Source organism: Chelonia mydas, chromosome 2 (assembly GCF_015237465.2).
Source record: "Chelonia mydas isolate rCheMyd1 chromosome 2, rCheMyd1.pri.v2, whole genome shotgun sequence".
Lineage (NCBI taxonomy): Eukaryota > Metazoa > Chordata > Testudines > Cheloniidae > Chelonia > Chelonia mydas.
In genome coordinates this window covers 20,843,149-20,870,813 of record NC_057850.1, presented here as the reverse complement: position 1 = coordinate 20,870,813, position 27,665 = coordinate 20,843,149, and the positions used below count along the sequence as shown (strand labels likewise).

At 43.7% G+C, this 27,665-nt stretch overlaps 1 protein-coding gene and 1 long non-coding RNA gene across 2 annotated transcripts in view; one reads left to right on the top strand and one right to left on the bottom strand.

Annotated features, from left to right (window-relative positions):
• LOC122464393 overlaps positions 1-13,900 on the bottom strand; it is a 59,318-nt gene extending 45,418 nt beyond the window's left edge. Inside the window, exons 1-2 of the long non-coding RNA XR_006288356.1 lie at positions 11,977-13,900; positions 11,584-11,753 (exon numbers count right to left, since the gene is read on the bottom strand). This is a non-coding gene — a long non-coding RNA (uncharacterized LOC122464393). The remainder of the gene's footprint in view (positions 1-11,583; positions 11,754-11,976) is intronic.
• NSMCE2 (NSE2 (MMS21) homolog, SMC5-SMC6 complex SUMO ligase) overlaps positions 1-27,665 on the top strand; it is a 176,258-nt gene that overhangs the window by 146,178 nt on the left and 2,415 nt on the right. The window contains exons 5-6 of the mRNA XM_037892022.1: positions 24,073-24,176; positions 25,030-25,136. Of these exons, the coding sequence (XP_037747950.1) occupies positions 24,073-24,176; positions 25,030-25,136 (211 nt within the window). The remainder of the gene's footprint in view (positions 1-24,072; positions 24,177-25,029; positions 25,137-27,665) is intronic.

The window sequence follows — 27,665 nt, the reverse complement described above, 5'->3', positions numbered from 1 at the left end:
TGATACTGCTTCTGTTGGCAAGTTCCTTGGGATGTTGGGAAGATAGTATTCTGGTACAATATTTTTTAGAATACGGTGAACTTGCTGCTGCCTCAGTTTCCTCTCACCCAGGATGGATCTCCAGGCCTTCCTAGGAAGGACTTACTGCTACACCCAAGACTCCTTCCAGGCAGTTTTATTCTTCAAGAGTAAAACTTAGGCAAAACATCAAACACACAAACAGTTCCACAGCCCACCCTGAGCTGCAGCTCCAAGAGGCTTTTTGCTTTTTGCCCTTTGCCTCCCGCAGTCCCTCCTATGTCAGGGCCTACTGTAGGAGCCCAGCTTCTTCCTGCAGCTCCTCCAACTGAGCTCTCTCAGCCCTTTATAGAAAACACCTGATCCCTTCCCAGCTGGGTCTGATAAATTGTTTCAGGTCCCTTCGTTCTTAAAGGGGCAGGCCATCCTGTTACACTCCCACTCAGTAGATTAGGTAATTGGTAAGGCTATTTCTTAGAAGAGATACAGATTCACTACAGTGACATTCACTGGCTCCTAAACCAAAGTTTAACCACTTGAATAAAAGAGCACCCTGATTTTTGGAAGTGCTATGCGCCCAGAGATCCCAAGCCAATGGAATTTGTGGGTGCTCGGCCCTCAGAGAATCAGACCATTTTTTTTTAGGCTCCTAAACCGATATTTAGGCAGCTAACTTTAGGCAGACAGATTTTAAAATGATGATTTTAGTTGCATTGTTTTGCTTCTGCACTAGCACTTCTCACTTTGTTTTGCTTGCCTGCTGACTTTATCTTCCATATATACTTGCTGGACAGTCTCTCTCACCCTTACTTCCCTCTCCCCATTAGTTTTGTCATTGGCTGAGCTCAAAGGTCAACTGAGAGGGAGGAGTCAAGGAGTACAGCCAGATTATCGGCCTGAATGACAGCACGTTGGCCTTGTCACCAGTGACAGAGAATGGAAGGAGTGAGAACATTTGAGAAGAAAGATAAGGGGCCAGATCCTTGCTACCACTCTAGTGGCACAAAGCAGCCATAAAAGCCAAAGGGCTCAGGGCCCTGAGGTTCTCCCTGCAGAGGGGATTCCTTGGGTAGTGTAACCGACCTCCCTCCCAGATCCAGAGTGCACATGGCTGAGGAATCCCTTTGCTTTGTCCATACCCAGCTGCTTGGAATAATCCCTGGGAACACAGGCAGCCAGGTGTAAGACAGAGCAGCCTTTTGGCTGTTCTAACTTTTGCCTGTCACCTGACTAGCCCCAGGATAGGGAGAATATAAAGGTGGCTTAAAGCCTTCTTTGTCTCCTTACCTTCTGCTGTGCACAACTTGGCGAGACGAGAGAATCTGGCACAAAGAATCCAATTTTGGCTGTGTTAAGTTTATGTTAATGGTGACGTGTCTGGGACATAGAGGTATCAGCTAGAAAAATAGGCTGAGACAGAGATTAAATGAAGAGAACCAGGTCAAAAGTAAAAAGGAAGATTTGCGAGTCAAAGGCATACAGAAGCCACGTGAGTGATTGAGGTCACTGGAGAAAGAGAGCAAGAAGACAAAAGAGAAGATATGGATTGTACCTGTGATATAACTATGCTGAATTAATAGTGTTCTGTGGATAGCTTTGTAAAAGTTGTATGTCTCTCAAGCTACTTCCAAAGTGGCTATCTGTGTGCTAATGAAGCACTCTCAAAAGGATTGAAGGTTGAGCTTTTTGTGAACCACTTGACAATACACTCGTTGCATATTTACATCCAAAAATGCCCTTACAGTAAGGCAAAACCTTTTATTATGTACATACCAGTATCCATGTAATCATGAAACAGGAAAGGAGATAAGAATTTTCTACTGTAGTCAATTCAAAGAAGGCAATCGCTGTAGCTAAATTTTGGGTGCTTTCCACAATGAGCTACTAAGCAAGCAGTTTTGATAATTAGCTCTTTTCATGCTTTTCCTGTTTCTGTAATCTGCCTGTAAAATTTGCTTTTTCTGTCAGACCTGCTAAAAATACATAAATAAAATAAATCCAACTCTGTCCTAAGAAGAATTTTTACCCCCAAAGGGGAAGTGACAGAAATTCCATGAAATCCATTAAGGACCTAGTTACTGCTTTCAATTTTACATGGCAGCTACTCAGATTTGATGGTGATGGACAGCAGAATAAACCCTAAGACAGAAAGGTAGAACAAGTATATCTTCTTAACTGGATACAGTCACTAATGGGCACCTCGGAGAGAAACTAACTCTGACTACAGAGCAAAATCCAAATATTTGGTTCAGTTTATAAAAGTATACCATACTGGCAATCAGGACACACCTCCAATTAACAATTATGACTTGGTGTCCACAGCAAAGAACATTCCAGATTCCCCTGTACCTAGACTTACCATCACTTCTGTACTAAACTCCCTTCCTCCCCACACAGAGACACTCCAGGAAAGAGCCCCAGCTTGTGATATGTGTTCCCAAAAAGAGCCAACATCACTGATGAATTAGCAGAACCTTGTAAATTGTACTGGATGGTAGACGTTGTACTGTATATTGATTGCAGCAAAAAGTGATTATAGGTCATGCTTGAAGCCAGACTTTCATAAAACTGAATGTAAAGTCTGATTCATCTCACGAGGATCCACCCACCCAGCCAGCCATTGAAATTGATTTATTTTTTTAGTTTCAAAGGGAAAATTAAAAGCCCTGAATGTAAGACCTGCCTGAACATATTCCTTTTTCGTATTTCAGTCTAACTTGTAAAGTAATGTTTTGATTATAAGGTTTCTAAATGCAATTTTCTGAATGCTAATAACTCTACATTTCCACACATCTCCTTGTGTCATAATCACCACCACAGGCTCAGCTCATTATGTCTGATATTGGCCACAGATAAAGTGGGTTTTTATCATTTCAAATAATATTTTGGTTTGTTTAAATTGCTAGTTGCAGTTAGTTCAGCAGCATTGCTTGGGATATTTTATATGCATAGTTAGAGTCCCGTGTCATTTCCCTGCAGTGGGACTGTGTGATATTTTCAGTGCTAACTAGGATTTTGTTTAGAAATTGGCTTTTGCAATGTTATAATGTTAATAACTCAGTTTAAAGTTATGAACAGCAAAGGTCCTGATCCTGCAAGTTGTCCTGTGTGGGCTGTGGTCCACCCATGCTTAGAACCTTGCAGGACTAATGCCTGAATGTGGTGGTGTTTCTAGTGTTAGAGGTTCATACCTAACTTAATAAATTGTCACTATTTGGTTCCTGTACACAACTGCCTTAAAGTCTGTCTGTCTCTGTCTGCCTTTCCTTCGGGTTCTGTATTGGTGCCTATCAGTACAGCCTGAGCACTATAGTATTTCCTTTGGGATTCCATGAACATACCCCCTATAAAAGTCACCCACCATTCTGAAGGTACTACATTAGCCAACCCCACACCAATATTCGTTGATTCTTAGTTGAGGTGAGTTAATAATTGATTGTTTTGTTTTGGGTCAACTCAAAATGAAAATGTTTTAGTTTTTCTTGCTGAAACAACCCCCCCCCCCCAAAAAAAAAAAAAAAAGTCTTTTGGGTTTCATCTGACCCTCAGTTTTTTCTTTTTCTTTTTTTTTCTTTTTTCATTTCATTTTGGGTCTTCTTTTATCCCTTTTTTTCTTTAAAATAATCTAGCTAAACTTCAAAATGAAACATTATTTTGAAATGAAAAGTTGAAATGTTTCATTTCAAAAACATCAGGACAAAACATTTCAACTTCAAAAAAGAAACGTATTAGGGGGTTTTGTTTGGCTGAAATGGCATTTTTTGGTGAATAAACTATTTGTCCAAAAAAATTCACTCAGCTCTGATTCTTAGTGCACAGATGGGCCTTCTCTAGGTAGATATTCCTGAAATCCTGTTTGTCTGAATTTCTTTCAGGTCCACAGATGATAAAATTTCTGTCATGCAGTAGGAACCATGAAAGCAGCACATGCAAACTATAGGCTTACATCCTGCTGTGAGCTCTTTGTCCATGTGGAGACCCTTTAAATGCAACAATTCTCATGGTCACAGAGGTCAACCCATGAGTAACTCATTGCAGGATCAAGGCCGAACAGTGCATTAAAATTCTCCAATGAAGTAAAAATGGGCATTCCTTTTCTGATTTTATTGGCAGCAGAAGCATCCATTTCATCAGAACCTTAGCAGAAATACAGGGGAAAAGCAAGCTTGTTTACACCCAATCATAGTTGTCAAAACATGAAATACTGAGATAAAGAATGTTGTAAGAACTACTGCTGTGTCAGTACATCAGCTACAGGGCATTTAACAATAAATATAATGCAACACAGATTTACCCAATATTGCCTCAGTTTACCAACTCCTAATGAGCAAACCTCCCAGTTAGCCAAAGATGTCTCAAGAGTTGCACTTAACTAAAGCCCTACTCCTATGGAGCCCTTAGGACTGAAGCTCCTACGTGGCCCCTTTCTGGTGGGGTCTAGTTAGGGATAGGCTAATTATCTAAATTCACAGGTTTACAAAAGTTTTAGATATTCCCTGAGGTGTTGGTTAAATTGGGGTTCCACTGAACAGTTCAGTCTGCACTAAAGGTCACCTCTGATAGGGAACTTTTATTTTAAGGAACCACTTTATATTAACCCCAAGATTTCCAGTAATTATTGTTCTTATAAAGAATCCCTCTCCCAGACAAACTCTATTTGGTGGTTGCCCAAGAGGTTTCACTTCATCTACTGCATAAATATTAGTGATAACTTATATATTTCCAAAAAATTACACAACTCTTTACAGATATAAAGACAGATGCATTCCCTGTCCCAAAGTGCTTACAATCTAAGATAGGCAAAATAATGGGACATATCTTCACGCAAAGGAAGGTCTGGAGAGATTGTGTGTGAAAAAAACAAAATAGATAGGATTTCCAGAAGAGTTAATTCCAGGGAGGAATTACCCTCAAGGCCCTTCAGAGTTTTGCCCCACCATCTCTATTCATTGCATCATCAGCTGCCCCCTGCACTCTGGCAATGCTGCATCCCTTGATTATCTGCTTGTCTGCTTCACCTATTAGCACTTTCTTCTGTGCTGCCCCTTATGTGAGGAATGCCCTTCTTAGGGGGAAAAAATAGTAAAATCATTCCCCCTCTCCTTCTGCAAATTCTTCCTTAATTCACTTCTGCCATAGCACTATAGAACATCCCAGCTGATGAAGACTGGGCTGGTAATGAACGGATCTGCTTATTAATAAAAAACAAAAATATACTCTATACCTACAAATTATGCATATAGCTAGTCTATGAAAGAACATATTCCCTCTCCCCCCCCCCCCTTCTGTTTTTGATTCACCTATCTTTACCTCTTGAATAAAGTTTGTAAGCTCTTTGGGACAGAGATGATCTATCTATCTATCACAACCTGGTTGGGGCTAGAGTAATAAAAATAATAGCAATAAGGAATGAAGAAGAGATCTTTGACAGAGAAGTGAGATATTCTTCCAAATACGAGGATCTGCATAGTGGAAGGCAAGAAGCCAAACACAGAAGGTGGATTTGAAGGGAAGATTAAGGAGAGAGGACTGAGAGGAGCACAGAGATCAAAGATGTGGGAAGAAGATGAAATTATGTAGGGCCTTGAAGAAGAGAATTTTACACTGATGTTGTAAAACACAGAAAGCCACTGAATTCCAGAAGGATGAGAAATGATCAGAGAGGCAGAAGAGGAAGAATAAGAATAATTTTGGATTGCATGGAAGGGAAATATCATGAAAACTAAGGGCCTGTATCTGTTACCCTTACTTACACTGAGTAGTACCTTAGTCCGTGAGTAGTTGCACTTGAAATCAATGACTACTCAAGAGTAGGTACTACTCAACATGAGAAATGGTGACAGAATCAGACCCTAAAGTAGGATGAGGAATATTAAATGTGTAAGGCCTTCGGGCTGTGAGAAACGAATTAGGTAAAATAGAAAGAAGAGCAAGGAGGGTGCTAATATGTAAGTGGATTGCAAGGACCAGTAACATGAGTGTGAGGAATGGTGAGGTGGATCAGCAGCCTAAGTGCTAAAATCATGCCTGGTAATGAAGGTTGGGCATCCAGGAAATGATTCAAATAAAGCAGTTCTGAAAAGGGTATAAAGTAATGATAAAAATAAAAAAAAATCAGATGTCATCTGAGGAGAATTTGTGATAGGATGATAAATGCACTCAGATCTGTGAAGCGAGTGGGATGTCAGGTGACTAGTACATTTGCTTTCATCTGCTCATTTGTGATATATTGAATTTTTTTTGTCCTTGAGGCCTAGTCACAGAAAACATATTTTTGGGCAGTGAAGTAGAAGATCTCTTTTCTTCTCCCTTCATTCCCTACCTGTTTTACAACTCAAGTGCCTCATTTTTTTCCCACACTGTAGTGTTAAGCATTTCTGGCTGAGAGGGCAGCAAACAACTGTCAAGGCCCAGTGTGCTCTGCAGGAAGCAGGGGTGAAATTCTGTGGCAAAGTATCCGTGACACTCAGGTGCAGCAAACTGAAAATACCTCAGCAGATTCACAGGAATTTAAAAGCCATGCAGAGCTCAGGGCCCCATTCTCAAATGTTCAGCATCCACATCTGGGGCCAGATTTTCAAAAGTGCTTGGTATCCAGTGACTCCCATAGTGACACTTATGGCTAGGTTTTCAAAAGAGGTCAGCAATAAATGTGCTGAGCTCCTCACTCTCTCTGTGCCTCAGTTCCCCATCTGTAAAAATGGGATGGTAATACTTCCTTTGTCTGTCCTCTCTATTTAGACTAGCTCTTGAAGGTAGGGACTGTCTTTTCTGAGTGCCTAGGACAATGGTGCCTGATCTCACGTAAGGCCTTTAGGCACTATCATAATAGTAATAACAACCTGTGATATGTCTCAGAACAGAAGAAATTTATAAAGTGTAGTCTCTCAAATCTAGAAAGGAGGGATGATGTCGGGATCCTGCTCTGGAAATGAATATAACCTTGGCAGCATTGTAATGTCAGAAGACAGTTTCTTCTTCCGCTTTTGTCTTGGTATGTAAACTGTTTCCAGTATTTACTTCAGCTCTGGTAATTTGATTCTACCCGGTCATTCGGACACTTCTCAGTGCGTCAGTTAGCTTGTGTTGGTGCAACATCACCTGCCTACGAATGACAGAGAGCCTGTTTCTGGTAGGATGGAACTGCTCTATCTTATTTATTGCTTCTGTCTCAGTCTTTTCTCTTCTTTTCCCATTTTTCTCTTTTTTGAGTACTCTTCACCTTTTTTTCTAGTTCTCTTTTTCTCTTTCCTTTATTCCCGTTTCAATATTCTCCCCTTGACCCTGTTATGTCTGCCCCCTTATCACCTTAGCTGTGTCCTGCACTCATTCTCACTCTGCCTCTCTCCTTGCATCCTTCCATGAAGGCCCTCCTCCGGCTACATCACATACACACACACAAATCTGCCCATGTGATCCTCTTTTTAGTTCCCAGCACCAGCTCAGATTGCTAGTGCTGCTTGCATTTCTCCCACACTGCTTGGCATGTTCTTACAACACCTCTGAGTGATGTAATACTCCCTGCTGGCAGAGGTCTGGAGTTCCTCTTAAAAAAAAAAATATTTTCCTTCCCTAGACCAGCTACAATTCATTCCTGACATTCCCAATCACTATTATCAGTGATAATCAGACTCTCAATTTCAAGCTGTATGCTACGCAACCCAGAAGCCAAGTGTAGTAACCCAGGAATGCATAACTGAAGATGGTGCAACTTCATAGGGAACTCTTATTTGTAAATGATTCTCCTTTGTGTTTCTTCACATCTTTAGGTGTGGGTAATGGCAGAGAGTGTGTGTCCCTGTCAGCCATTTGGTACAACAGCACTTTGGCAGGAGGAAATCTTAAACTGAAATTTTTTCCATATATATAAAACTGACACATGACTAAGGGCTTGTCTATACTACCCACCGGATCGGCAGGCAGCGATCGATCCAGCAGGGGTCGATTTCTAGATGCGATAAATCAACCCCTGAGCACTTTCCCGTTGACTCCGGTACTCCACCGGAGCAAGAGGCAAAGGCGGAGTCGACGGGGGAGCGTCAGCAGTCAACTCACCACAGTGAAGACGCTGCGGTGAGTAGATCTAAGTACGTTGACTTCAGCTATGTTATTCACGTAGCTGAAGTTGCGTAACTTAAATCATTCCCCCCCCAGTGTAGACCAGGCCTTAGTCTCATTTTACAGACCCACTCATTCTCTCCCACTGGAATTTTTTATTCTTCTTCAAGTGATTGCACGTGTCTATTCCACTGTAGGTGTATGCCCGCCTTGTGCACAGTTGTGGGAGATTTTTCTTTAGGAGTAACTGTCGGGGCAGCATGAACACCCACTGATGCCTCGCACCATTGCACACAGGTATAAAGGGCTGCACTGCCCTAAACCTCTCTCAGTTCCTTCCTACCACCAGTGATGGGTGTTGGAGCTCCAATTTTTGTATCTGCGAGTCTTCCCTCTTTTAGTGTATGTAATACCCTTAGAGTTAGTTTTTAGTCTTGTGTAGTGTGTTTGTACATATTTAGTTACAGTAACTCCTCACTTAAAGTCGTCCGGGTTAACGTTGTTTCGTTGTTACGTTGCTGATCAATTAGGGAACATGCTTGTTTAAAGTTGTGCAATGCTCCCTTATAACATCATTTGGCAGCCACCTGCTTTGTCCACTGCTTTCAGGAAGAGCAGCCCGTTGGAGCCAGCTGGTGGGGGCTTGGAACCAGGGTGGGCCAGCAGCCCCCCTATCAGCTCCCCTAAGTTCCCTGTGCAGCAGCTGCCCAGCAGGCTATTGCCGGCAGTTCAGCTGTCCCTCCCCCCACTGCCATGTGCTGCCCCTGCTCTCTGCCTTGGAGCTGCTCTCCAGAGCCTCCTGCTTGCTGTGCTGGGTGGGGGAGGGGAGGGGGGAAAAGGGGGGCTAATGTCAGGGTGCTCCCCTCCCCCCTGCTCCTGCACCCGCTTACCCCTTCTCCATATAGAGCAGGGTGAGACACAGACGGAGAGAGACAGAGATAGCTTGGGGCAGCAGCTGCTGTCTCAATTTCCTGATCAACTTAAAAAGACAATGTACTTCAGAGTGGGATCAGCGTACTTAAGGGGCAATGCGCCTCTCTCTCTCCCACACACAGGATGTGTGTCTCTGTCTCTGTCTGCCATGCTGTCTCCCCTCCCTCCATTCCTGCACCCTTGTAGAGTGTGAGGCTACATTAACAACAACGTGTTAACCCTTGAGGGCTCAGCCAAAAGCTAGTTCATCATTTAGCAGTAAGGCATTCCCTGGGAAATATCCCACCCTCAGACTTCACCACCTCAACCAAGCTTCACAATCATCATCGCTGTGTACTGTATTAAATTGTTTGTTTAAAACATATACTGTGTGTGTATATATATATATAAAATGTCTTTTTTTGTCTGGTGAAAAATTTTTCCCTGGAACCTAACCCCCCCCCCCATTTACATTAATTCTTATCGGGAAATTGGATTTGCTTAACATCGTTTCGCTTAAAGTCGCATTTTTCAGGAACACAACTACAACGTTAAGTGAGGAGTTACTGTATAAGGATAAATTTAGGATAGTGCATTTGTAGACTGGGGTTCCTAGTTGGGTACTGGGCTCAGTACTGGATTAATGACTCGTTCTCCTGGCTTCAAGGCCTGTAACTCAGGTAACAAATTTATGCCAGTGAGTGACCCATATCCCAGCTGCCTTAAGTGTCTGGTACAGATGCACGAGTGACAAACGTCGCATTTGTACAGGGTTCAAACTCCAATTGAAAAAGGACAGGGCTGCCAGACTCAAGTACCTGCCTATGGAGTCTGTGCTTTATCCACCAATGGAAAAGTACCAAGCATGTCCGAGTCAGTTAGGAGCATTATCCCTGTTCTGATTAAGTCCAGAAGCAGATCCTCATCGCCGGTACCTAGGAAGAGACAATGCAGGTCTCCAAAGGACTCAGTACCGGAGCCTTCAGAGTCTATGATGAAGCCACTGAGCAGAGTCAAGAACTTGGAGGTGCTCTCAAGGAAGAGGCAGCCCCAGATGCAGTCCGTAAACCAGGAGAAACTGCTGACACCAGAGCCCAAGAAGAGTCCACTGATACCAGTCCCTCAAGGACTCGTGAACCTTTTGGTACTGTAGTCTCAGGAGTCTTTCCAGTGCCATCTACATCCAAGGCTTTTGAGGCAGCCATAGAGTTGCTTAACCTGTTGGTGCCAGCTTCCCCTACTGTTCATGAATCTTGCCTGGTACCAGGATTGGAAATGCATGGTCCCAGCATCAGTCCCAGAGCACCATTTGGTACCCGTGGCTTCTACAGTTGCGGCTTCTCTCTGTAGGGTTCCTTCTAGAGGGAAGCCAGTGATGATCTCACCTGTACTGCCATCTCCAGACTCAGAGATGGTCTCCCTGGTACCGATCGGGTCTGCTCCACCATGGGTTTGAGGAAGTGGACTCCTCATCAGACTCCCAAGATCAGATCAAATGTGTCCTCACCCAAGCATATCCAGCAGCCCCAGTGGGGTGCCTTCCCACCATGATACCAGCCAGAGCCTCAGCACTCTAAGCACCAATTTCCTGTGCATAGCTTGGTCCCACATCCATATCCCTTGGGGCTTCCCTCCACATTCTAGAGCCTCTCCCCTCTCTCCCCACCCTCTCTATTGGAGTCTTTCCAGTAGGAAGGAACTTAGGGGAATCGGGGGAAGTGCAGCCCTTTATACCTGCGTGCAGCAGCGCCAGGCACCAGAGGGCGCTCACTCTGTCCCGATAGGTACTGCTGAAAGAAAAATCTCTGACAGCTGTGCACAAGGCACGCTCACACCTACAGTGTAGTGGACACGTGCAACACATCTTGAAGAACAACAAATATGGAAAGGTAAGTAACCATTTGTTATTTATTATACACACCTAAAAAACAGAGAATAACTGGCTGGGCAGCAGTATTGCAAAAAAGATCTGGGGGTTATACTGGATCATAAACTGAACATGAGCCAAAAATGTGAGTCAGTTGCAAAAAAAAGTTTAATATCATTCTGAGGTGTATAAACGAAGTATTGTATGTAACCCAGGCGCCGACTCTGTGGGTGTTCTGGGGCTGCAGCACCCATGGAAAAAAAAATAGTGGGTGCTCAGCAGCCACTGGTAGCCTCGCTGATCAGCTCCTTCCTCTCCCACCCAGCATCTCCAGCTTGCTGATGCACCCTGCCGGTCAGCTCCTCCCCCTCCCTCCCAGTGACTCCCACTCACCATGATCAGCTGTTCAGCAGTGTTCAGGAGGTACTGAGGGGGAGAGGGAGGAGTGGGAAGAGGAGGCGGAAGGGGGCAGAGCAGGAGGCAGGAACAGGCAGGGTGGGAGCTTGGGGAAAGGGGTGGAGTGGGAGTCAAGCACCCCTTGGGAACTGAGAAGTCGGTGCCTCTGGTATGTAAGACACGGAAAGTTTGACTCTATTCGACACTAGTGAGGCCTCAGCTGGAGTACTGTGTCCAGTTTTGCGCCCCACACTTTAAAAAAAGATGTGGACAAACTGGAGAATTTCCAGAGGAGAGCAACAAAAAATGATAAAAGGTTTATAGAAACTCACCTTTGAAGAAAGGTTAAAAAACCTGGGTACATTTAATCTTGCGCAAAGACTGAGGGGGGTGAGGAATCTGATAACAGTCTTCAAATATGTTAAGGGCTGTTATAAAGAGGACTGTGATCAATTGTTGTCCATGTCCACTGCAAGTAGCTTGAGAAGTAATCAGCTTAAATCTGCAGCAAGGGAGATTTAGGTTAGAAATTAGAAAAAACTTTTTAATTATACGGATAGTTAAACACTGGAATTAGGTGTGTGGCTAGCTCAGCTTCATTCAGTATCACCCTTAGGGACACCCCCACCCCCAGATGTAGTGCATCTTTAATTTGTAGCTCTATCCCCACACATTTTGCATGAGCTCTTCATCGATCGCATACCAAATGGGTGAATCTCAGTTACCTGTACAAACCAGGGAGGCCCAGTGACACTGATGCCTTATTGACCTAGCCTCAATACGGGGTTGTAAGACTTTATTTTGGTGCCTTGGTTACTGATTTGGAAGGAGTGTTGACAAGCCAGTCATGCCTCACTTGATATCAGCACTGGGCCACCTGTTGTGAAATGCTGATACACTGGAGGGTGTGGCCTTTTCTTTCCTTTTTTTTAGTTCACTCTCAGTGTGTATAAGCACAAGCAAGAACTGACGACTCGGGCAGGGAGTGCAAGGGAATACAGTGGTGCATTAACAAAAAAGTAGCTGCAATTTTACTCCTGCACACTACAGAAGTTAGAGTAAAATGGGAGCACATCGCTAGCTGGCTCATTGGCATGATTGGGACTGCTTAAAATCCCATGGGATTTAGCAATGTGTTCCCCTTTTTGGTTTTAATTCTATTTCTACGCAGGAGTAACTATAGCTGATCTCTGATTAATGCAGCATTAGCTTCCCCTGCACCCCTTTCTTGCTCATCAGTTCTTCTTGCCTGTGCTCGTATGCACACACAATGCTCTGCACCTTTTCTGTGAAGGATCAGGCTCTTTCTCCACTCATTACTCTCCCCTTTTTTAATCCTGCAGTCTGGAGAGTAGGAGAACTGGTATAGGAGGGCCTTGAGATTTTGCAAGACTAGGCCTAGTATTGAACCTTACTTGAGCCAAATCGTAGGCTCCACAGAAACACTCAAGCACAGTCAACTTGCCCTGCACCTGCAGAGACTGGTAGGGGAGGGATAGCTCAGTGGTTTGAGCATTGGCATGCTAAACCCCAGGCTTGTGAGTTCAATCCTTGAGGGGGCCATTTAGGGATCTGGGGCAAAAATTGGGGATTGATCTGCTTTGAGCATGGGATTGGACTAGAAGACCTCCTGAGGTCCCTTCCAATTCTGTGGTTCTGTGAAGACCAAAATGGCAGTGTTGTAATACAGGTGGCAACTATAGAAATGTTAACTTTTTACCGAACCATTGGGGAGGGAGAATGTGCAGTTTAAGAAAAAGAGAGAGATCTTAAATAAGTTGTTTCAGGCAGATTTAAAGTTAACCATTAGGATCAGAATCAGCAGCTTGCTGCAATAATAGTCTATGTGCATTTTTAACTCTGGGTTTTAGCTCTAGAGTTTTCTACCTACTGTTATTCAGGGTGCCTAATCTGTCTTGGGATGTAAAGAGAAGGTTAAAAAAACAGTACTGTACATTCAGCTGTTCCTGAGTGGTGCTGATATGTCTAGCTGCATACCCCTGTGACATTGTTGTGAAGGTCACTATATAAACTGGTGAGAGTGTTGGTTTGTATTTCTTTCTGGAAACAGCCTAATAAAGATGACTATAGTGAAGGTTTTGTTCAATTTGCACAAGCTTAATATAACCACAATGCAGTATTACACAGATGGAGGCAGAATCACAGCTTTGGTCTTAACCTAAATGAAAAGTTTGCAGTTTTAAGATTGAGCAATGCCATGTCTTAAAACTGCTAAGTTCCTCTTTTTTTCTTTCTTTTTTTTTTTTTTTGAATGAGCCAGAAGGTTTATTTCCTAACTTGTTTCAATATGACATTAAATGAACATTTCTTTCCATTTCCCATGCATTTTAGCACCATTTTAAAAAAAATGCCTAAAGAAGAAAAATTGCCCTGTTCTTCAAGATATTCCAATCCATGACATATTCATGAAACAGGGAACTGGCTATTATGCAATTACCAAAACATACTAGTTTCCCTGTTGCATCAGTTTCTTTTGGCCTGGAATTGATGCACATTCTAAGAATTCATTTGAAAATACTGGTGTCTGTGTGGGGGAGTCAGTGTGGCTAGTGGATAGGGCACATGAATGGAACTCCCATGCTCTAGGTTCTGCTCCTGGCTCTCCTGCTGGTTTGCTTGGTGACCTTGGATAAGTCATTACCCTCCCTCCCCCCCCAGGGCCCCAGTTTCCCCATCCATAAAATGGGAGTTAATAAAACTGACACCACCATCCTTGCAAAGTGGTGAAAGGGCTAGGTATTATTATTATGATTATTTCTACAAATGGTTGATATTTTTACAAGCACTCAGGTATTACAATGGTGTGGGCTATGTAAGTACCCAACTAGACAGAGAACTATAGTACTCCAGGCATGGAAAAATAATGCAGCCCCACACCAGACTAGTAGAGGAGGTGTCAGCGGTGGGTTGGGCTTGGACAGTTATTTCTCTTCCCCATCTCCTGTTTAGCCATATGAAACTTGTGAGGGCCCCTATTGGTTAAGTCATTTTCAAGCCGGTGATGGCTCCTATTGGCCAAGTCCACCTTTCTATCAAAGGGATTAAAAGGGTCTTCGTGGGCAAGGGCAATGCCCAGCTACAGGAGGGCTGTGAGGAAGAGCATGGTTAGGCCACAGGCTAGTGGCCAAAGACGAAAATGGAGTTGGAGTCATGGTCACAGCCTGGCTGCAGTGCCAGTCATGGCAGTGGCCGTAGCCGCCGGGGCACAGGCAGCTCCTGGAGCATTGGCTGCATTGTCAGCAACAGTGGCAGCAGTAGCCGCAGCAAGGGCCCGGGTGGTGCCTGGAGCAGTGGGCATGGCAGTGGCAATGGCTGGGCCATCTGGTTACCCTGTTCTGGTCTCTGGTGGGCCCAGGGAGGCCTGGCTGGAGGCTCTGAGGGCAGTGGCATTTCAGGCTTTGCAGCTGACCACAGGGAGGATGTTGAACCCTTGGTTTGAGGTTGCACCACTTCCGGGGCCTGCTTTGACCATGTTGCCCCCGCGGTTGCCTGTGACAACTGGTGGAGAGGTCCAAGAACAGGGGAGCGAAACATCCTCTGATCTAGAGGTGAGAAGTGAACAAGAGGAGTGTCCTGAGAGCAAGGGAGCCATTATGGGGGTACCCCCACCGCAACTGGCTGGTGAGTTTTGCTGGGGCCCTTTCCCATTAAGTGACCCTTCTGTAGTGAATGGGGTCTCCCAGGATGGTGTGGGGATACTGCCTCTTTCTGAAGGGGGGTTGTTTTTCCTGGGGTTGGGGGCCTCCTCAGCTTCCTTTGGCTGAAAGGGAAGAAGGGGTTGATTCCTCTGTTGCACTGGGTAGCCCAGTGTTTTGTCCCAGTGGGGCCCCTTCTCTTCCTACCACCCTTTTACCTATATCAGTATGCTGCATGTTGCTGCATCATTGACATTTAAACAATCGCAGCACCAACAAAGGACAACAGAAATGATGAGGAGTATGGAATAGCTTCCATATAAGGAGAGATCAAAACAACTGGGACTGTTCAGTTTGGAAAAGAGACAACGAAGGGGGAATAGGATAGAGGTCTATAAAATCATGACTGCTGTGCAGCAAGTGAACAAAGAAGTGTTATTTACCCCCTTCACATAACATAAGAACCAGGGGTCACTTGATGAAATTAATAGGCAACAGGTTTAAAACAAACAAAAGGAGGTACTTCTTCACACAACGCACATTCAACCCGTGGAACTAATTGCCCAGGGACGTTGTGAAGGCCAAAAGTATAACTGAGTTAAAAAAAAAATTAACCAAGATGGTCAGGAATGCAACCCCATGCTCTGGGTGCCCCTAAGCCTCTGACTGCCGGATGCTGGGACTGGACAACAGGGGATGAATTACTGAATAATTGTCATTGAAGCATCTAGCACTGGCCACTGTTGGTAGACAGGATACTGGGCTAGATGGAACATTGGTCTGACCCTGTGTAGCCATTCTTGTGTTCAAGATCTTAACATTTAGAAAATAAAGAGTTATGGTCTCACACCTTTCGTCCTATCCTCCTCCATGCCAAACTCCCTCATTACATGTGAAATCATCTAGCCTACATCTGAAATCACAGTTTACCTCCACAACTCAAAACACTCATGTGCATTTAATCACTATCGCAATGCTATGCCTGGCAGTATTATCTCAGACTACTTTTTTGGAATAGAGCTGCCCAGAAAAGAGAATTTCCATTTAGGGGGAAATTCTGGATTGTTACTGATTCATTTTATTCTACATCAGAATGAAATATCAACATCCCAGAATTTCTGGTGAAACAGAACAATTTGTTTCAGGGCCTGCCAGCCAGGGTGTGTCTTAGGCTGTCACGCGGCCTAATAGGCCTGCTTCCTGGGGAGCTAGGCTGGTCTCCGGTCAGGCCACCCATCAGTCAGCTTCCTGCCTGGTCTCAGTCTAAAGTTTTGATGGAATCCACGCATTCCCAGGGAACATTCTCGTTCTGTTGAAACAGGATTTTTCCGACATATACCCTGGTTGGAAAACTTTTGACCGGCTCTAGTTTTGAAACAAGTGTAGACTAAAAGGGTCCAATGATGGTACGTTGAAGGTGGGGAGGTGATTTTTGGTTATATTAGTTCCAAGATTTATAAAGTATTTGGGTTGAGGGATGTATTGGGCAAGGTTTTATATTTGTAAGCTCCTTATTCAAAACGTGTATGTTTGGATTAGACTTTTTTGGGGTAGTTAGATTTACGGCTGTGGGGTGGCTTGAACAATAGGAGCAGAGCAAAGTACTAAAGATCCATTTCTCAGATTTATTCGTAGTGTAGTTTCTTGTGGCTGGTGTCATGTTTTTCCCTCAAATTAACTTTTAAATCTTTGTGTTCCTTTGTCCTTTCTGTGGCATATCTGAGACTTCTACTCTGTAGTCATGTAATTGTTGCAGTTTCATGTAGACCTACTGTTTCCAGTTAAATGGTCTGGATTGTAATTATCAGGAAGGTTTATTTTCCACAGGCCTGTTTGTTTGAATTTGTTTGGTAATTAAAATGGAGGAATCTGATCTCCTCAGATTTTCCAGGTTTCAGAGTAGCAACCTTGTTTAGTCTGTATCCGTAAAAAGAAAAGGAGTACTTGTGGCACCTTAGAAACTAACAAATTTATTAGAGCATAAGCTTTCGTGAAGTGAGCTGTAGCTCATGAAAGCTTATGTGCTAAAAAATTTGTCAGTCTCTAAGGTGCCACAAGTACTCCTTTTCTTTTTTCAGATTTTCCAGGAAGTGTGATTCCTGTGTGTTTAATCAGAAGTTTCGTAGGTAAACCCTACATCCTCTGAGAGAGACTTCTCAATCCAAAGAGTCCAGAATTTATTGAATAGTGAATTATTGTTTGCTATGTCCTCCCACAGATTTTTGAAGTGCTCACTTCTCACACTTGCTTTTGTAGGCCATGACAGTGTGCTAGAGCAAGGGACCTGTCTGTTAGTATTGGCTTGCCGGGCTAGTAGAATTGTAATCATGGACAACGTTCTTCATTTCTGAGGAGACTGTACAGAACTTTTCCAGAAAATGAGAGACGAAGATTAGCAGATCTTATAACTCACTTTGAATAGTATATACATTAATGTTTTGGTAGAAATTACCATAGGACATGCATGGATTTTTTAAAAATTATTTTACTAATAGATACAAATTACTGATTAAACAAACTTCAGGTGTCTTTGTGTCACTTTCACTTGTATTTGCATCAAGTCCTGGCAATGCATCCTAAAGGGCCTGAGGCCTGGAGGTTTCAAAGCCTTGTTAAACATGCACTGTCACTTTTTGTGGATTTAATTACATTTAAATGCAACTTTAGAGGCAGCCACTGATGTAGAGCATTCTTCTTCTCCTCTCCATTCCTCCTATGTAAGGTGGTTTAGCAGCTTATCAGTTTGTACCTCCACCTTCCCTCTCCCCCAGAGAAAAACCTAGATGGTTTATGTTCCAAACCAGTGGTTCTCAACCTGCGGCCCATGCGTCATCCTCAGGGCCATACAGGTAGTATTGGATGCGGCCCACGTAACACATTCTGGGCCGCATATGCAGCCCACAGTGGTAAATAGGTTGAGAACCACTGCTCCAGACACTTCAAGTTTAAAAATCAACCACCTCTCTGTGTCTATACTTCTTATGCAAACATTTTTAAAATTGTTAGCATGTAAGTCAAAGACTGATTTGCAAATTAACAACGAATTGCTTTGTTTTGGCAGCAGCACTAAATTTGCAATTGCAGGGCTGTAACAACATATTACAGGCCACTTCCTCAAGTCAGAGTATGTTTTGCAGCACAAGCAAGTACTCGAATTGTAGAGTATTTTACTACAAAGCCTACTTTGGCTTGGTTGGCAAATTAAATCACTTGCCTTGTGGCAAAAGTCAAAAGCCTTTGAACTATCTGCTGCAGCTAGCTTACATACTTTGTTCTCCCTCTTAAAAAATCAAACCAAACTGTCCTGCAGCAGCTGCCAGTAAACTTGCAAGAAAAGTTAAACTCTTGCTAGCCTCTCTCGCAAAGATAACTGGCTTTTAAGCACCTGACTATAGCTGAAGAAAAGTCCAGGCCCAAACCTCTCCATTCACCACAGAAATGTATTTATAGATTCATAGATACTAAGGTCAGAAGGGACCATTATGATCATCTAGTCCGACCTCCTGCACAAAGCAGGCCACAGAATCTCGCCCACCCACTCCTGCGAAAAACCTCTCACCTATGTCTGCGCTATTGAAGTCCTCAAGTCGTGGTTTAAAGACTTCAAGGAGCAGAGAATCCTCCAGCAAGTGACCCGTGCCCCACACTATAGAGGAAGGCGAAAAAACTCCAGGGCCTCTTCCAATCTGCCCTGGAGGAAAATTCCCGACCCCAAATATGGCGCATATAGCATGTTACCAAAAACAGTTACCTTCGGGCATGATGGGAACACATTTTTAATACAATAGTGGGCACTAATTAGCTGATCAGCTTATTGCTGATAGCAAGGTATTATGTGTATTACAAATGAGAGACTCCTAACAGATTTTAGTAGTGATGAGAGCCAGGATGTGAAAAAGTTTAACCTCAGAAAGGTTCTTAAATGCAATAACTTAGAGCACTAAAAGTAAAATATATGTATATATTTTAGTTGCTTCTGTCAACCTTTGAAGTTCAGCAACAATAGGCAAAGATTAGATTAAATTATTACTTCCTGTAACAGTGGCTCTTTGAGATGTGATGCAGACAAGTATTCCACTTAAGTGTGTGCATGTCCAGCACGCCGGAGCCAGAGAAATTTGCCTAGCAGTACCCATGGAGGGATGGCACTCGGACTTCATGACAATAACCTCTTCCTCCTCCCGGCTACATATTGCAGCGCCGCCCTGCCCCTCCCTCAGTTCCTTCCCATTGAACACCTGTACCTGAGTAGATGCAGCAGGGTCTTCCACTTAGGTGGCTCACAAGCAGTACCCCCCAAGAGGCGGGGCTTGGAGTCTACCTAAACAAGGACTGCAGGACCATTCTACCAAAGCTTGCATCTGCCATGGAAATGGAGTTATGGCATAATGGTTCAGGAACGTATGTATTGGCGACCATATAGCAGCCCTGCAGATGTTCAATATGGAAACGTCACTGAGGAATGCTATATATGTAGCTTGCACCCTCGTAGAATGAGGTCAGGCCCCGCCAAGGGGGTGCAGCTGAGGCTATTTCATATGCTATCTTGATGCAGGATGTTCTCAATTTGGAGATCATCTGCAAAGAGACCGTTTGACCCTGCATGCGGTCTGCATATGACACGAACAAATGAGGCGAAGCATGAAACGGTTTAGTCCTGTCCAGATAAAGGGCCTGACATTGCCTGACATCTAAGGTATGGAGATGCTGCTGAAGGTCCAGAGCAGCAAACCAGTCATTCTGAGACAACACTGGGAGGATAGTTAATAAGTGAACATTTGGAACCTCATGTACCTGATATATTTGTTGACGCCGTGAAGGTCGAGGATGAGTCTTACTCCTCACTTGGATTTGGGTACCAGAAGTCATGACCCCGGTGTTCTGGTGGAACCTCCACCTCCACTCCCAAAGCAGTATCTCATGAGAGGGGTCCCTGAAGAGGGATGGGGAGGGAGGAACCGGATGGCATAATGTGATCTAACCATGCTTCGGACCCAGCTGTCTGTAGTGATTGAGACCCAAGCATTGTGAAAGCAGGCCAGCCTGTTCCCAAAGCAGGGGGATGAGGAGAGAGGAGCACCGACGGGAACAGTGCTGTGGACCAAGGAGTCAAAATGGGTACTTGAAAGGCGATGGAGAGGGCGCATGGATTGGCTGAACCCCAAGCCCGCCTGCTTTCTCCTGTGGCATCTGTCAGTCTTTCTGGGGCAGTTCCATTGCCTTGGAGGAAGGAAAGGCTGGCCAAACGTGCACTGCAGATGACAGTGCTGCTGCTGGATGCCGTAGTGGCACTTCTGTGTTGTTGGCATGTACGCCCCCACCGACCGCAGGGTAGCCCTTGAGTCCTTGAAGGAGTGCAGTATTGAAGGGCAAATCCTCAATGGCTTGCTGGACATTGGTGCACTATCTGAATTCTGGAGCCAGGATGCTCTCCCCTTAGTGATCACAGAGGCCACCACACTGGTTGAGGTGTCAAAATCAAGCGCAGACTGCAAGAACATCTTAGCTATCAAGCAGCCTTCAGGGACAAATGCCTAAAATTCCTCCCACAAGGCCTCAGGCTAGCTGGTCTGCGAACTTTGACATAGCTGTCCAATTAACAAAATCTTACTTGGATAGCAAGACTTGTTGGTTAGCAGTTCACAACTGTACGGAAGAGGAGGTGTAAAACTTCCTGTCCATGATGTCCCTATCCTTGGGCCGGACTTAAATATTTCTGCTGGACTCTATCATTCACACTTATGTCTAGGGGATTCTGGGTCAGATGGGAGTAAAACCCCTCAAATCCCTGCATGGGAACACAATAGCGCTTCTCCATGTGCTTAGCTGCACAATGTGAAGCCAGTGTGCTCCAGAGGCTTCAGATGGTTCAAGGAGCGCAGTGTTGATAGGGAGGGTGACTCTCCCATGGGAAGATAGCTGTAAAATGTCCACCAATTTGTGGGTGTTCCCAAGGGAAGAAGCTACATGCTGCAAAAGGTCTCGGTATGCCTTAAAATCTTCCAGTACTGAAGGGGAGGATGAGCCAGGCTGCACAGCATTGTCCAGAGATGAAGATGAGGCCCTTAATTGAGCCAGAGCTGTATCCTGCTCCAGGGTTGATGGATCTGGATGGGCGGATGCTGGAGGCTCTGCATGGAGAAGGACTATCAGTGCCTAGGCCTGTAGCAGATTGACAGTACCACCACAGACCTGGCCAGTTATCTTGCCTTTTGAGTGAGATGAAGAGCGGGACCATTACAACTTAGGAGCATTCCACAGACTCCATGGAGGTCACCGTCATGGATAAGGCATTGGTGGCTAGAAGGTGCTGGGCTAGAGACCTCCGTCCCAACCATGAGATGCACGCCAATCCTGGTATCTGTAACAGTCCATTAGCAGCCCTCAATGCTGGTCAGATGATGGAGAACAGGATAATGGCAACCCGGACTCAGATGCAGAAGAGCCTCGGGATCCCAGAGATAAGGGCAGAGCAAGACCAGAGGGAGGGAGCAGGCAGTCTGACTTGCCCATCGCCCAGAACAAGGCAGGAAGCGGCACTGCTGAGGGAAGTGGTACCGCTGGTACCGAGCATGCCGGTGCCAGAATCTATCGTGGTCCTGAAGTGAACAGCAGTACCAGGGTGTCTGATGGTACTGACCTCAAGGGTGGCAAAAGCCTCCACAGAAGCCTTCGTGGTTTGACTGTAGTTGTGCCGAGTAAGTTCCCGGTACCAGCCCTACTTCCACAACCTGTGGAAGGGGAACATTGGGGTGCAGTGCCAACTGGCCTGAGTATTCACCAGCTCATTCAATCAAAGGGGCTATAGTTGACACAGCCCTGGCAAAGTCCTGGTCCAAAGGAGAGGTTGGGACCAAAAGGTAGAGGAGGTCTGTAGCTGCCTGGTATGTCACCAATGTGGAAACGCTCGGTACTGGCATCTCCCTCATCGGTACAGGACTCAAAGGATGCCTGGAGGCTGGAACCGGAGTCAACAGTGGAGGGTTTCTAACCTCCCTACTAGGTACCGGGCAAGGGTTAGAAGTACCCTTGCCATCCCGGGCACCGGCACCCCATCTCTACAAGCCCATGCTTTTCCTGGGGGAGGCAGAAGAGTCACCCTGAGCGGTCTCGATTGGTCTTATGCAACCTTTGTCCTTGGTGCAGTCGTCGGCAAACGGCTCCTCCATTTCTTCAGAGAGGCACCCGTGGTGGAATCTGAAGCAGCTGTGCTCTTGGAACCCAAGGACGATCTCCAACCCAATGAGGTTCTCAGCACCAAAGCAGGCCACCTGGCCTGTTTCAGTAGGTGCCGCTTCAGGCAAAGGTCTCAAGCCACTTGAGTCCATTTCTTAAACAATCTGCACATCGCACAATGTTCCTTGACGTGGGCCTTGCCGAGACAGAGCAAGCACCATGTGTGGGGATTCTTGTTGGGGATCACTCCCCACCCGGATGATCACATTTAAACCCCAGTGAAAGCATCACTGAGAGAAACAAACTACTAAACTAACACTACTCTAGCTAACCCTACGGGTACTACTAACTATACACAAGAGAAAAAACTGAGAAAAATTCTTAGATGCTGTTTACTTGTGAGGTTGAGACCACGCGGTGCTCCGACTCCGGCCATAGGCAGTAAGACAGAACTGAAGGAGGGTTGGGGCAGTGCTGCTTCATGTAGCCAGGGCAGGGTCTACGGCCATTAGGAACAAGTGCCGCCCCTCTACGGTAGTACTAGGTAAATTTCTCTGGCTCCAGTGCACTGTGCACGCACACACCTATGTGGAACACACGGCTGCATCTACTAGAACAATTAGTATTTTATTCGTGCAGTCCTAATTCATGAGGAAAAAATTTAATATGGTTTACAGAAGTATGCATGGCCCAGCATTTCTATTCCTTCTTCACATAGAAAATTCGAATTTATTAGCATAGGCCTTGCAAACCTTTATTCACATTGCGCTTAGTAACATGAGGAATCCCTTGATGTGAAAGAAACTGTTCACATTAGTAAGAATTTGCAGGATTCAGTCTGTAGTTTAAAACGTCTGCCTTAGGGCATGGTACTAATTCAAAGTCTGTGTGTGACTGAGACTGCAAAGACCTATGTGCATATTCTCCTACGTAATCTCTACAGGACGCACCTTAAGTGGAAAAACCTACTTTCCCTCTCCCCTTCCATAATCCAGAGCAACAGCAACAAATCTGTGGGTGGTTTATCCAAAGTATGCTAAAATTCTATTGGTTGTTTTTTTTCTTAGATGCTGTTTACTTACCCCCACTCTTACAATATCTTTTAATAATATTAATTGCATGTGGGGAGATACACCTCCAGAAACTATTATAAATAGTTCTTTATTATCATTATTTGTATTGCAGTAGCACTTAGCACAATGGGGCACTGGCCTCTAGGTAGCATAAAAACTTAACAAAGGGACAGTCCAAGTCCAAAAGAACTTAGATGTGATTCGTTGATTTTTTTTTATAGGTCTGCTCATCTCATATGTGGGTCAGGGACTTTTAATCATTATATACATGGCAAATAAAAGGGCCTGCCTAGACACAAATCAGCTTATGTGCAATTACATATGGTAACTGTTCAAACTGAGCTTTGAAAATCCATATCAATTTAAGAAAATGGGTTCTTCTTCACATAACTTAGTAGAGGTTCCCTGTCACTGATACAGGGTTAAATAAAATGGTTGGTGGGTTTTTTTTTTATAGTTTTGTAAGGATTGTTTTGGCTCATGGAAAAAACCTAGACCGCATTCTACTTTCATTTACACCAGTGAAAACCAGCAAATCTCCACTAAAGTCAGCAGTGTTATTCTGGATTTACTTTGGGGCAAGAACAGAATTTGTCTCTCTGATTTGGTAACTGCAGAGATTTTTTAATAGAAGTAACAAATCCCACCACCATGTAGGATTTTGCTGAATCAGGCTTCCATTTCCCTCTTTTGGTATTATCTAAAAATCATGTCTATAGTGGTCACCATTTAAAAATCAACATTTCCTAGCAGATACCACACAGTTATTACAATTGTTTCCTTTTCCAGAGAAAAACTGTGGCATCTCAGTTACCACTGTACCTGACCTGTACCTGACACATGCTGATTTTTTTTTAATGGTGACTAGATATTAAAAGCGGGATGAAAATCAATAATTTGTCTTTTCTCATTGTAGTTGGTCTCCGGTCAGATACTGATGCAAATGAGTCCATTGAACAAATAGATGAAGATATCGCAGTGACTCAAAGTCAGATGAACTTTACTTGTCCTATCACACAGGTATGCTATTACTAGGACTGTAGTAGATAAATATTTCCCATCTTTAATTACTTCCCTGCATCTTCATAGCCATTATAATCCTATTCACATTCCTACCTACATAACATACTTGTTAGCTATATATGTATATTGATTTTTGAGAGACTAGATAATGGCAGTTGCTAATATGATCATAATTGGGTCATGCTGCTGAAATAAAACCTCACAGGAATAATGCAGTTTACCATGTGGGGCCTGATCCTGTAATTTGAGTAGTACAGCATATGGACATGGGACTTCCTGCTGCTTAAGCAAGAGACTTTCATGTGTGGGGCTTGGAGTTTAATTATATTTTGTTGCCAGAGGACAGTATTGCTTCCACATGATAACACCTGTCTAACATATGGGGGCCTGGATAGTTGTGAAAGTTAAACTTGATTGTAATAATAGCTAGAGAGAAGGAAGGTTGATACCTACAACCTGTATTCTATACAGTGGGGTGCAAGATAGTTGGGAATTTTCTGTCAGAATGATTTTCTGTTTGAAAAATGCTCTTTTTTGCAAAATCCAAAATTTTCCATTGGGAAAATCAAAATGACAGCTGCCCATCCAGAAGGTCCTTGCCAATTTCATTTTCAAACAGAATGCAGAATTTTTCTGTAAATCCGTTCCCACCAAAAACATAGCGTTTTTTGTCTTTTTGTCCTTTTTTCAAAAATTAGGTTGTTTTTTCTTGGTTTTTTTTTTTTTCAAGTAGTTGATTTCCTTTTACCAGTCAGCTCTAACTGGGGCTGTTAGCAACATCCCACGACAGGTCTGAGAATGTATTCAAGTTGATCATTAGTTCTGTTAAATACAGTCATATTGATTGCAGGTGGAAATGCAGAAGCCAGTTCGAAATAAAGTCTGTGGCCATACCTACGAAGAAGAAGCCATTCTAAAAATTATCCAGCGTCGAGAACAGCAAAAGAAAAAGGCATGGTAAGCTAGCAAGAATGTGGGGGAGGGAGAGGGGTGAATACTTGGCTTGCTGTGTAGGTGGAATCATATTCTACTTGTTCTATGAAATTTATTTGTGTTGGCAAGGCTGAAGGAAGTAATATTTAAATGTCTGCCCCAAATCAGACTCATAATTAGTACTGTGCACATGGAGGATACTTTTTTAAAAAAAAATAAATAAAAACAATATTTCAGGAAACCTTCAGGAAGTGTATGGGGAAGTAAGAGCCATTCACTGTCCCTGCATAACAAAATAACAGAGATCTAGTACAGTCATTAACAATACAGAGACATTTTAACATCTTAAAGTTGCTAGTTCATTTTTTTTCTTACCATGTGTTTTTTAAAACTGTCAAAGTTGATGTAAAAAATAAAATAACTCCTTTGCAAATGGAAGGGAAAAGATACTACTGCCCTCCCTGTTATAGCTTCTGTATCATACTACAATAAGAAAAAGGAACTAATACAGACAATTATAAATCCCTAGATAAAGGGAAGAATGTTCAGCCAGAAAAATAAGCTGTACAGTCCCTTCCATAATTCAGGAAAACACATTTTACTATAGATAACCATAGGCAATACTACCAGCATTAAGGTTGCCTGTCACTTTCCATAAAAAGACCCTATTTTCAGCTGCTTATAACTTTGTTAAATTTAGGGCATACATTTTTCCATGCTGGGTGTCTAGCTCAGGCGGTTGCTGCTGCTGTTATTATTGGTGTTTAATTTCAGCAAAAAGGTGTCAGCCATTTGAGAATGAGATATGGGGAAATATGGATGAGTTTTCCTATGTTTAAAACCTATATTCTCTGTCATATGGTGAGAAGCAGGGACATGATATTTGGCAGTGGGGTCACCGTGATGTCGGTGAGAGACTGATTTTCACCAAGCAGCATATGTTGGCCAAGTTATAAGCCTCTGAAAATGTTGCAGTTTTGCACATGCTCAGGAGAGGTTTGTAAGAGGTTGATGGCATTATTCTCCAAAGAGTTTATCTGCACTGAACATATGTAAGCTGCACACAGCTCCCGTGTGATGACTGGCTGCTCGTGCACCGTCCCCACAGTGACTGTGCATGCACCATCCCAGGACTGCAAAAGCCTAGTAGCACTTTGCCTGAAATTGTTCTTCCTGACTTCAGGAAAGTTGCTGTTGTGCTAGCCACTCGGATAACAGGGAGAAAGCAATCTGACTCGAACGCAAATGGGTGAAGGGAGATGGGCGCTCTGGGAGCGATAGAGGTCAGAGGGGACAGGGAGGCTGAGGCACAGAAGCTGTTTGGGGGATAGGAACAAAGCGGGACAGCAGTTGGGAGGTGGAAAGAAGAGCCAAAAGAGGCAGCAACAGGAGCCAAAGGGTGGGAGCAAAGGGGAACAGGAACAGGCTGTGGGGATGGGGCGGAACAGCCTATAACCACTAGACACACTCCCCTCCAGAACCTGGAGATGAACAAAGTAGTATCAAGTCTCAACATTCCTCTGCTGTCAGTAATTAGCAGTGAAATCCACTAGAAAAATGAGTCTCTTCCTCCTCCAGAGGATGGTCCACATGGACAATAATATCCTGCTTCTCAGATAGCTCAAGTCACAGAGGTTGGTGCTGTGAATCTAAAGGTTCTAATCTTGCTGATGACCCACATGGGAGTCAGTATGCTTCCACATTATAGAATCTGTTTTTTCCGTTTGCTTTTTAAGAAACTAAGGAAATTACATGGAAACACACACTCCTATATTAAGGTTGCCAAGTCAAGCACTTAAAATTTAGAAAATGCCAGAATTCAAATTGCACTTCTGGCATTTCCTAACTTTTTTAACTTTTTGTTAAGGCAAAGTTAAAATAAAACTTTAACGTACTACATTGTACCTTACTTATTCAGTATCAGGTTACTATTCAAAGAACATGAGTAAAGATTCTGGCTTGCCAGCTTGGGAGCCCTCCTCCTCTGAGTACACTAGAAAGAGTGACCAAATTTGTAAATACCTATCCTCTTTTTGGCACTTCTTTTCTATGTACTTGGTATGAAAGCTTTTCCATTACAAGAACAGTCCATATTTTATTGTACCCCGTTCCATAGGAGATGGAGTCACATTTTTCCAATAACGTGAAATACAGAGTCTATCTGTTAGACCGATACATTAATTTATTTTTTATTGCTTTTTAAAATGCAGATCCTTTGCTGGAGCACTAAGTAAGCAGGTCAGGGGATCTCTTGGAAGCCAGCATTTTGTCATAAGATGAATCTCTTTAATAATTTTCTCCAAAAAACAACTAATTTCTGGACACCACTACCACATGATCAAGTATGTTCCCCTTTTCCGGCAACCCTCCAACAGAACACCGCCCTACTAACAAAAACATGATGGATCTTAACTAGAGTCAAATGCCATCTATACAGTAATTTATACATTTTTCTTTGAGCTACACAAATTGAAGATGTATATCCCCTTTCCCATAAAGAAACCTAATCAAGGTCAGTTTCTTTGTCCAAATCCCTCAACATCTTTTTCAATA